At 44.3% G+C, this 11,718-nt stretch overlaps 1 protein-coding gene across 1 annotated transcript in view; it reads left to right on the top strand.

Annotated features, from left to right (window-relative positions):
- The first annotated feature begins 5,108 nt into the window (after window positions 1–5,108).
- Window positions 5,109–11,718, top strand: part of UBE3D (ubiquitin protein ligase E3D) — a 105,198-nt gene continuing 98,588 nt past the window's right edge. Inside the window, exons 1-2 of the mRNA XM_008575519.1 lie at window positions 5,109–5,185; window positions 9,093–9,289. Coding sequence (XP_008573741.1) covers window positions 5,109–5,185; window positions 9,093–9,289 — 274 coding nt within the window. The remainder of the gene's footprint in view (window positions 5,186–9,092; window positions 9,290–11,718) is intronic.

An 11,718-nucleotide genomic window follows, 5' to 3' on the forward strand; every position in this document is an offset into this window, starting at 1 on the left:
CCCCCCCCCCCCCCCCCCCCCGTGGGTTCGGATCCGATATAGGAATGGCCGGTGCGCTCACTGGCTGAGCATGGTGCGGACGACACCACACCAAGGGTTGTGATCCACTTACCAGTCACAAAAAAGACAAAAAATAAACAAACAAAGAAAGAAAGAAAGAAAGAAAGAAAGATAATGTGAATCCCTCACTGAATTTTGAACACCCCTCCTACTCTTTGACTTATCCAATGAAAGGTCATTGAGGTTTCAGGCTTGGATAGCTAAGGGAGGAGGAAGTAAACACAACAAAAAGTAAAGAGAAATCGTGGTTTAAAGATAGGGGATTAAAAGTATTTATTTTCGTATAATAAATTCTCAATAAAACTGCTAGCTATTACATAAAAATATTAGCTTTATTCTTCTATCTAATGTTCTATTTCAGAAAAAGATCTTACCTAAATTAAGGCTCTTCTATTAAAATTAAATGTTCTATAGCAACCCCTCCACCACAAATTGTGTATTAATAGCACTCACCCCTAACAAAGTAACGGAATAGACAGACTAGTTGTGTGCTAGTGACATCTAACAGAATTTAGTAAAATAATTTAAGATTGTATTCAATACTTAAATTGTTTGTAAGAAATTTAGAAATAACTGCCTCAGAATGTTTTACCTCTAGCTCTTTCCATGATCTAAGCTCTTAAAATTATGTGCTTATTAAATATTAAGTATATTTCAGGTGGCTTCTATCACATATCATAGTTTTAGAAATTCATGACTAGATGGAGAAATCATCATAGTAAAAGAAAAATGTCATTACTAAGTCTTGTTGGAACTTTAGAATGCCATTCTGAATAAAATCTAATTTATTTTATTAATCTGAATAAAATATCAACAATAAAATCTAATTCAATGAATTTTGTTTAAAGAAAAGTATCAAGACCAGAAAAAAGGAGATACTATTCTGCCATAAAATAAAGCACTAAGACTCACAGAGACCTATGTGCATTTACTAAGTAAAACATAATTCTTTTGTTATACCAGTGAGTTGCCACTAGATCTTCATGCTCCAGAAAACTTAAACTGACAGCCAAAAAAGTCTAATGCATGGAATTTTACAGCTGAAAGGGGACTCTGCTTCAAGTACAATTTTCAAATTGGTATTCTATGTAATTATATTCTAAGAGATGTTAACGGGTTGACCATGAGAAAACAGGATCTGGACAGGTAAGTTTAGGAAATGCTATGATAACCTTCCCTGGAGATTTATGTGCATATAAGCATAGCACTAAAAGTTTTGAAGAGTCCTACCTTTATGAGTATAACAAAAATTAATTCTGATTTAACTCAGTGTGCTCCAAAATTATTTGCCATGGAACATTGTTTTTGGTCAGTAAGCCTATTAATGGCCTTGGGATAGTGTTCTGGGCAAATCAGTTTGGAAAACCGCGGTCTTTTCAAATTCCCTTAAACTACAAAACCAAGGCTGAGAGAGATCACACCTGGTTAGCAGCAGAATGAACTTGAACCTAATCTCATTCTCAGACCAGAGCTCTTTCCACTACTTTAACTACAAAATAAGACTCCTTTGACTATATACAGTCAAACATTTAATTGACAACATTTAATTTACATTTAACATATTGGTTATGGTATCACATTTTCTGGTTTGTGTATTAACTTAGGTGTTTTTAATTATTCGTTCAAGAGCTGGGTCTCTAATAATGAAGCCCACCTGGAGAGTTGGTATTGCTTAGCAATTCTGAGGAATGATTTAGTTTAGAGTGGTGGCTGAAAGTATTCACTAAAATAAAGTATTTGAACTATGCGTGATTATAATTTATTCATAACTTATGTCAGCTCAACTAAATCACTATGTTGTCTATAGGTGGTGAGTTACTTAGCACAATGCTGATTGGTGTTGTTTATAATAGTCCATTTTCATACCTACAAATAAAATTAAAATGCATGAACTTATGTCCGATTAGGCAATAGCCAATAACATCAAAATTGAAAGATTTCTGTATTTTTGTTCAGGGCTGTCAGGCAGTTTCCTATATTTCTGTAATCATAAAAAAAAAATGTTTTTGATTGCTTTAACTAAATCAGACTTTTCCAATCATTATATTTCTAAAACAACACAGAACTTTAAGATAGCTTAAGAGTATCAAAACACAATTAACTTAGCTTTTTAAAAGTATAGTTGTGTGCCACTCCCCACCCCCTCGGATAAGAACAGAGACAGAACAAGCGACTGCTGTTGTGTTGTAACTTTAAAAGGCTTGGGAATCAAAGGTGATAATTGTTAACAACTTCCTTATGACTAGTCTGACTTCCTCTTAAACTTTGGCTCACCTTTCTAAGCCCGCACTTGGGAACATTTACCACAACCAGCATTCGTGTCTCCTCAGTCCTAAAAGAACCCACCAGAGGAATGAGATGGCACCATGCCCTGAGTCCTCCAAAAGAGATTATTCCGCGCGCCTTTACCGTACAGGTGCGACCTCTACCCTAGCCTAGCACACTGCTCGCCCCCAGCGCAGGAGGTTCGGGACCGGCCACCGGACGCCCCGGCCCCGCCTTAGGCCACCTCTGTCTGGTGCGGCCTTCACGCCTCCGTCCGGCCCGGCCCTCCGGTCCCTGCGCAGCTCCAGTGTCCCGGGAAGTCAGAGCATGGCCGGCGGCTTCGCTGCTTCAGGCGGGGTCGGGGTGGCAACACCCCCGACGCCACAGCAGTCAGACCCGCGGGGCATCCCCGCGGCTCCGGAACGAGCCGGGCCGAGGAGGTTGATCCAGGCCGGCGACCAGCCTTACGACCGCACTGGGGGCGGGGACGCTGTTACCTGCCGTGGGCTCGGCCGCTCCCCGCCGGCGCCGCTCTCCTGGCAACCGCGGCAGCTACACGGAGCCCGGCCGCCGAAGGGCCTAGTGACAGCTCCCAGCGTGCACCGCGCCCGCGCCGGCGTCGACGTTGACGGCCCTCGATCCCCGCCCCCGGTCCGCTCCTTCCCTCCTGGCGCTAGCTGTCTCCACAGCGCCCTCAAGCGGACTCTTCGGAGAAGCGGCCACGGTCACTAACCGGGGGAGTGGACTGGAAAGGGTAGTTTAGCAGGTGTTTTCAGCTCCCCAGCACCAGTCCCACCTTGATGGAGAGTTTGAAGGTATAATAAGAATTTAAAACAGTTTTAAAGAATACTTAAATAATTCCTCATTTTTTCCTGTTGTAGTCATTTAACCAAGCAACCCTGTTTCGCTCTCCTGGCAACCGCGGCAGCTACACGGAGCCCGGCCGCCGAAGGGCCTAGTGACAGCTCCCAGCGTGCACCGCGCCCGCGCCGGCGTCGACGTTGACGGCCCTCGATCCCCGCCCCCGGTCCGCTCCTTCCCTCCTGGCGCTAGCTGTCTCCACAGCGCCCTCAAGCGGACTCTTCGGGGAAGCGGCCACGGTCACTAACCGGGGGAGTGGACTGGAAAGGGTAGTTTAGCAGGTGTTTTCAGCTCCCCAGCACCAGTCCCACCTTGATGGAGAGTTTGAAGGTATAATAAGAATTTAAAACAGTTTTAAAGAATACTTAAATAATTCCTCAGTATTTCATTCGAGTAACCTGAGGCCCAGTGAAGTTAGGAGACTTGTGAAGTTAGAAGACGAATAGTTGGTATCAGATTCGGTGCTATTTCGAACCTTGAGCTCTCTTAATTAGCTCTATCAATTAGTCCAAAGAGGATGGTACTGATTTGCCAGACCGTAGGCCCAAAAAATGATTGAAAGTTTTTACGAATGTATGACTGTGCATAAAATATTTAAAACAATCTTTTGAACTAACAAAACACCAATTATGAAGAGTATGCCGTGCTAAGAATGTTATTTTTTCAACATAATGTCAATGTCTAAGCATTTAACGGCCTTGAGGATTAAAGGTGGAAGATATGAGGAGTTGAAATCATCGCGCTTTAAACAGATGAGTTCTTTGAGGCCGGATAGTAGTAAAGTATTTTTTAAACTGAGTTATCTCCATCCATGATTTCTAATTATTGTGATGGATACAGGAATTTGTGCAGCAACAGGATAAACTTTAAGAACCCCCAATAATAATTTTAGAAAAATTGTCTTTAGTATTTTTAGGGATACTAAAGGATTTGTTTATTTAGGATTTATTTAGGGACTTATTTATTTATCTAGAAATGCTTCACTTACGACTTTGAAATGGTAAGGTAGAGCATCAATAAACAGGATTTCCTGTACACAAACCATCATTGTTTTTATTTTAAAAAATAACAGCCTCGTTTTTAAAGAAGTCCTATTGTATTTATAAGTATTTACACTATTCCAGATCCTTGTCTTTACCGTGTCAAGCTTTCCAAAATTGTCTTCTAGTGGTACTGAGATTAAAACTTCTCTGAGTGTATTTACTTCTGCAAAGGTGAATAGTGGAAATGTACATATGAAATCTAAGGTACTAGATTTCAACCGCACTCTTCTGCATAGGTGACAGACAACTTCCTTACATTTTTGCAACTATTTCAATCTTGGCGCTATGGTGTCTAAACTAAGAAGCAATGCCAAGTCAATCCTTGACATTTTTGTTGCCTCACAGAGGCTAACAAACGACCATAGTTCATTAAAAAGAGACCAAGATAAGTTGGGTTTGGGCGGGGAATTCTGCTCCTGGACCCCCTGTGGACAGTGCCCGCCTGTATCACCTTCCTCATCATCTCCCTTTCTTCGAGCCTTATCCCCCATGCAAGCTAACTAACGGAGTGTGCCTCAGTCTGACTTTTAATTTCATTTTCGGGGAGGCTAACGCGCCAGGTCACGCTCATATGAAGCAGCGTGGGAGGACAGCCGGCTTCCCCCGCCCACCTTTCCCAGCGCTCTGGGCGGGGTTTTGAAAATGCGCTCCCCGCGCCCGGGGGTGGGGGTGAGTCCAGGGCCCTCGCGGTGGCGTGCTCTCCGTCCGGCAGGCGGCGCTGTGGGCTGGCAGGAGGTGTCCGCTGGGCGATTCTGTCTCGCCGGTCGGCGTCAGCCTCGGCTGCTTCTACTCTGGCCACACGTGCAGCCGCGGCTGGCGCCGGTGGCCCCAGTCCACGAGCACCTCGGGCTCGGTCCCACCCAGGACGGAGCTCCGACCATGGCGGCGACCGCGGCGAAATCGCGTGTGTTCCTGGAGGTGCGGAGGCAGCTGCAGAGCGCGCTGCTGATCCTAGGGTAAGACCAGGGGTGCGAGGGTGGGCTCCTTAAGCACTTTCCGCTGCCCGGAGACAGGGAAGTCTCCGCCTCCCTCAGAATGAAGGATTTTGCGTTTCTTCATTCCAGTTGCTTAGAGCCTTTTGATTACTCAGAGTGAAATCTCTCCCTTAACAAGATTCCCAGGACTCAAATGCACGTTCAAGTTTGAAGAACAGTGATGTAAAACGCCGTTGGCAGTACCTGGCGTTTCCAATAAAACTGCAAAAAATGTTTTGTCTACCTCTTCGGGATCCTGGTTTTAAGATCAGGTCCAGTGTGTGCCCTTCCTGCTTTGTAAATAACCTCGGGTTGTTTCTCTGCCTAAACTGTTCTATGCACAGTCATTCAATAAACCTGTGTTCAGTGAACCTCAAGAAAAGGTTGCAGGCTTCTTATTGGAGCTAATTCTTTTATTCATATTCCGAGTTCCAATGAGAAGTCTCCAAACGTTTCACTTGTTATTCACTACACAAACAAGAAACTTTTCAGAAAAATGTTCTCTTGTTTGTTTGGCAGCAATTTTAATAGTTTGTGGTCCCTTTGCCTGTTCTTTTATGACCAATGATTCAGAAAGTAAATTACATGTTAAAATCCTGAAAATTTTATTACACAGTGCCTCAGGTAGATTGATGTTCTAGGCTGATTTCATTCTTTTCCTGTTGTAGTCATTTAACCAAGCAACCCTGTTTTTGTTTTGTTTTGTTTTGTTTTGAAGTGGAAAAATGCTTTTACAAACCAAGTGTTTTTGTTTTGTTTTGTTTTGAAGTGGAAAAATGCTTTTACAAACCAAGTATGCTCACTAATATTTACAAACCAAGTATGCTCATAGAAGCGACTATGAGATATCGCTTCTCCCAGAACTAGGGTGTGTGTGTGTGACATATATATGATGTTCATGTAGAGATGTGCATACATACCTACATACATTTACATGTGTCTGTGAGGGGTCTTCAAAAAATTCATGGAAAGATTTGTATTATCTTTTAGTTCTATTTTTACGTGAACTTTTTGAAGTACCCTTGTACGTTACTGTATCTATTTGTATACATTGCAAACTGAGACTTCACATAGGTATTTTCAATTCTAGTCACTACCATAGGGTTCATTCTAGTTTTCTCCCTTTCTCTCTTTGTAATTCCAGTCTCGCACAGTTAGAATCCTCGCCCTTGTCATCTTCATGACAATTATTAACTTAGTCAGTCCTCTTCTATGTAACTGATCTCCTGGCATGGTTTGCCACTCCTCCTGCCCCACCTCCCCATTGTTGACACTCTTGTCACCTACTTGCACCCTGTTATAGACTGAATGTATTCTCCCAAAATTCATTTGTTGAAGCCCTAACCTTCAATGTGATGGTATTAGGAGGTGGGGCCTGTGGGAGGTAATTAGGTTCAGATGAGGTCATGAGTGTGGTACCCGCGTGAGATTAGTATCCTTATGAGAGGAGGAAGATACATCAGACCTAACTCTATGCTGTGTCTCTTGTTTAAGCCACTCAGTCTGTAGTATTTTATTATCAGCAGCCAGAGCTAAGGCAGGCTCTGAAACCCCATGCTGAGCTGCCCCTGCCCCTCCTTCCTGCTCAGATTTCCTCCTCACCTGTCTTGGGATGACATCACTGTGGGGTGGTCCTTCTGGTGGTTGCCCTCCTCACCCTGCTTGGTTTCTCACATTCATGCCAGTCCATTGTGGTTCCCCAATCCTTGCCTAGATGCCTATTTTGCTTGGCTTTATGTAATTGACTGTATTTTTGGGAAGGAGAAGAAGACAGAGATGGGGTGGTGGGAGGGACTTAGGAACCCAGTGGCACCCCTTGAGGCACTTACAAATGCCAGCTACACAGTCCAGTTTTGAAATCATTGAGGTAGCAAAATGGACATTGTATGTATTTAGAGCAGAGGTTAGCAAACTGAGGCCCATGGGCCAAATCTAACCCATAGGCTGTTTTGGTACAGCATGTGACCTAAAAATGGATTTTACATTTTTTTTTTTCCTTTTTTTTTTTTTTTTGGTCTCTTTTTTTTGTGACCGGCAACAGATCGCAACCCTCAGTGTCGCACCCGTACCGGACCAGGACTGGCAACGGGATCGCAACCCTCGTTGTTGCCCCCGCACCTCGCTCAGCCAGTGAGCGGCCGGTCTGTATGTGGGATCCGAACCCTCGGCGGGAGCGCCGCCACGCTTCCCAATCGGTGCACTGTAGCAGTGCGCCACTGGGCCGGCCCAAGGATTTTACATTTTTTAAGGGTTGTTTAAGAAAACTCAAAGTAGAATATGTAACAGAGACCATATAGCCTAAAATATTTACTATTTGGCCTTTTACAGAAAAAGTTTGCTGATCTCTGCTTTAGAGATCATTGTTTCTTAAACATTTCTTCACATTGGACTTTTGATTCAAGGATTTGAGGCTGTCTTTCCTGCCCCAAACTCAGGTTCTTGATATCTTGTATTGCCAGTTAAGTGCAGATCCTTTTGCTTTGAAAAGGAACTAGTTAGAAATTAGTCTGATGGGGCCGGCCCGGTGGCGCACTGCTACAGTGTGCCACTTGGGAGTGTGGTGGTGCTCCCGCCGAGGGTTCGGATCCCATGTACAGACCGGGTCTGCTCACTGGCTGAGCGAGGTGCGGGAGCAACACAGAGGGTTGCGGGGGGGGGGCCGGTCCCGGTCCGGTACGGGCGCGACACTGAGGGTTGCGATCCGTTGCCGGACACGAAAAAAGACAAAAAGGGAAAAAAAAAAAAAGAAATTAGTCTGAAGATTTTCTAAGGCAAATTAAGAGTCCTATCTGAACACGTGGTCTGCTCCCTGTACTTAGATGACACTAAGGCAGATGGCCCGCTGTCTGCACTTAGGTGACACCAGATGGATGTCCTGCTTTCTACACTTAAGAGGGGGCTGTGGTACTTTGTACCTCTGTTACAATGCTAAGCACATTTCAGCTTTATAGGATGGTCGTTTCTGTATATGCCTTCATCCCCTTCTATACTTTTGACACCTGGTGGACAGGGACTGTGTTTTACTGTATATTGCCTACACTGAGTAATTTGCATTTATTGTGAATTGGATTAGTAAGTCCTTTCACACCTGGTATTCATGCATCATTATGCATTTTATATTCTTCATTAATTCTTTTTTTTTTGATTATGCATATTCATGGAGTATGAGGCTGACCATCACCTCCTGTGCCCAAGATGTGATGGTCAGATCAATACTATCAGCATGCTCATTACCACAAATCGCAATTATTCCCCATGTCCCCCACCCAATTAATCCCCGACCCCCGATCCCCCTTGCAACGCTATGTATGCTCTCTCCCTCTGCAAGTCCAATGCACCACTGTGATCTTTCTTTCCTTCCTTCTTTCAGCTCCCACTTATGAGTGAGGACATGCGATATTTTTCCCTCTGTGCCTGGTGTATTTCACTTCATTAATTCTTTTGGCAGGGGGATACAAACCCATAACCTCGGGGTTATAAGCCTGCACTCTAACCAACTGATTTTTATTAAAATTGACAAGAAAGTTTTCCTCTTGTATCTTTTGTTTCACTTAATCCTGGTCTCCTTATCAAATCCGGTACATCAAATAACAGTACTTTGCTCTGATTTACTGTAAGATAAAAAATGATTGTAGTGCTGGTGTCAGAAGCAAGAATAAAAAATATGTTCCAGGACTTTCAAAGGACAGTTAAGGGGTACTGTCTGACTCGATCTAACTCTGATGTAGATTGGTTTCCTTTATAATCTGCTTGCTTATGTTTTTCTGGGGCAGTGACTTTAGAGCCCCTTTGCAGGGGAACAGAGAGATCCTCGGTCATTTTCATTTCTTTCATCATGTGGTTTTCATTATGAGAAATAATTTGTTTGATTTTTATTTTTTATTATCAGAGAGCCAAAAGAAGGAGATATGCCCATGTATATTTCCATAACCTCGTCCTCACTCCAGATGAAAACTCCTGAAGGCTGCACAGAGATCTGGCTTCCAGCAGAGGTCAGGCTTGTACCTTCTTCTTGCCGTGGGCTGCAGTACGTCCCTGGAGATGGACTGCACCTGCGGTTGCAGGCCCAGGCGGAATTCAGCCCAAGTGAGTAGTATTGGTACTTCCGTTTGGCATTTACTTTTTTGTTATAAATCAAAGGCGATTTTTCCTTTAGTAAGATGAACTTTTCCCAAGTGAAACAACTCAGCAGCAGCATGAAAAGAGTTGGAGGTCGAGAAGATCTAGGGTCTTTATAAGCTCTGCAGCTTGTTAGCTATGTGCAATTGAACATGTCATTTACCCTTTCTTAGGCTTCATTTCTTTTTTTAAAAATAGACTTTATTGTTTAGAGCATTTTTAAGTTCACAGCAAAATTGAGGGGAAGGTACAGAGATTTCCCATGTACCCTCTGCTTTGTTTTCTTTCTTTAATTATAAGTTTATTTATTAATATTATTCTTTTACATTCTAAGATGCTGCGGAGCAATTGGGGGTTGGGGAGGAGGTGAAGTGGGGAGGAAATAGGGTGGGAGAAGGAGGAAGGAGCGGGGGCAAGGTTGAGGCCCATGGCACCCTCCTCATTCCTGCAAGGGAGACTAGGGGGCTTCCAGTCGTGGCTAGGTCATTGCTGGGCCGGATGCAGATGTCAGGGGGTTATAGCCAAAGCCCTCGGTCCCCACTGCCCTGGCTCAGGAGCCCGGGTTGCTTCCTGCAGTGCCACAGTGGTTATTGCTGGGCTGGTTGTGGGTGTCAGGGGGCATGGCTGAGGTCCCTGGCCCTCACCATTCCCTGGCTTGGTAGCCCAGGTGGCTTCCAGTCCTTCTAGGTTTGATAGGTGTTCTTTGGTGATCTGAGACCTTTACTAGTTAATATCAAACTTTGTCTCTGGTCTGTGGGTATTTTGTTTTTTCTTTCAGTTCTGTGTTGGATTATTCACATTTCCTACCACTTAAACTCCGCACTAGAACTAATTTGTTGTCCTTCGGTCACTTCTAAAATGGGGGAACTTCCTGTGAGAACCAGCACTTGAACCCTGTGATTTGTTGCTTTGCTGCTTATTCCCTGGGGAAGGCTTTTTGTGCAGCCCAGGTTTTAATGGTTGACTTCGTATGTACTTCTGGGTCTGGTGATGTCTGGTACACCTGGGTTGTGTGGAAACTCTGGTCTGGACCTGAGTCTTTTCAGCAAACTGCACCCCCTGCCGATCTGTATTCCTGACCAGTTTATACAGAGTGGGCCTGTGCTGAGTGATGGGCAGATCAACTGTCCTTGCTGTGTCCCAGTGTTCTCCCGGTGGGCCTGTCTCCCCCATCGCCCACACTCTAAACACTTCTCATGGGGCAGGCTGTGTGCTGGTCCCTTGAGATGATGCACCAGCCTCTAAGTGGCTCCTTTTTTCAGTTGTGTCCCCTTGCTCCTATGTGGATCCACAGGAACCCTGTTAGTGGTCTTGCTGACCTGAGGGCCACCAAGGCCCTCTTCTCCCCTGCCCCATCCAAGCAACTTCACACAAAGGGTACGTCTACAGCTTTTGCCAGTTCTTGCTTCGTGTGCTCACTGGCTCCAGCCTTGAAGTGCCTGCTTTGTTTTCTTTAATTGTAAAATTTCCTGGCTCACAAATGTGATGTGAATATTAAATTAGATGGTGATTGTACAAGACCTGGTTGATTTTACATAGAAGTTTATTCATTCAATAAGTGTTTCAGCTCACACTATGTACTAGGCATTGATCTAGGTGCTGGAGATGCAGAAGTGAACAAGCTAGGAAGGGTCTCTGCTCTCAAGAAGCTTACATTCTAAAGAGTGAGAGCAGATAATGAACAACTAACATAATTGCATACTAAGAAAAGTGCTATGGGTAAAGTCAGGCAGAATAATGGGGCAGGAAATGACTAGGGTTGAGTGAAGGGTGGTCAGGGAAGGCCATTCTGAGTAGGTGGTATTTGGCCAGAGAAATGAATGATGGAAATGATCCCACCCATGTAGAGACAGTTCCAGAGAGAACAGTACATATAAAGGTACTGAAATTGAATTTGCATCATTTGATTTTGATTGTTTTTTTTTTTTTTTTCCTTTTTGTCTTTTTTCGTGACCGGCAACGGATCGCAACCCTCAGTGTCGTGCCCGTACCGGACCAGGACTGGCAACGGGATCGCAACCCTCGCTGTTGCCCCCGCACCTCGCTCAGCCAGTGAGCGGCCGGTCTGTATGTGGGATCCGAACCCTCGGCGGGAGCGCCGCCACGCTTCCCAATCGGTGCACTGTAGCAGTGCGCCACTGGGCCGGCCCAAGGGTTTTACATTTTTTAAGGGTTGTTTAAGAAAACTCAAAGTAGAATATGTAACAGAGACCATATAGCCTAAAATATTTACTATTTGGCCTTTTACAGAAAAAGTTTGCTGATCTCTGCTTTAGAGATCATTGTTTCTTAAACATTTCTTCACATTGGACTTTTGATTCAAGGATTTGAGGCTGTCTTTCCTGTTCCAAACTCAGGTTCTTGATATCTTGTATTGCCAGTTAAGTGCAGATCCT

This window comes from Galeopterus variegatus, unplaced genomic scaffold (genome assembly GCF_000696425.1).
Source record: "Galeopterus variegatus unplaced genomic scaffold, G_variegatus-3.0.2 Scaffold1202, whole genome shotgun sequence".
NCBI lineage: Eukaryota > Metazoa > Chordata > Mammalia > Dermoptera > Cynocephalidae > Galeopterus > Galeopterus variegatus.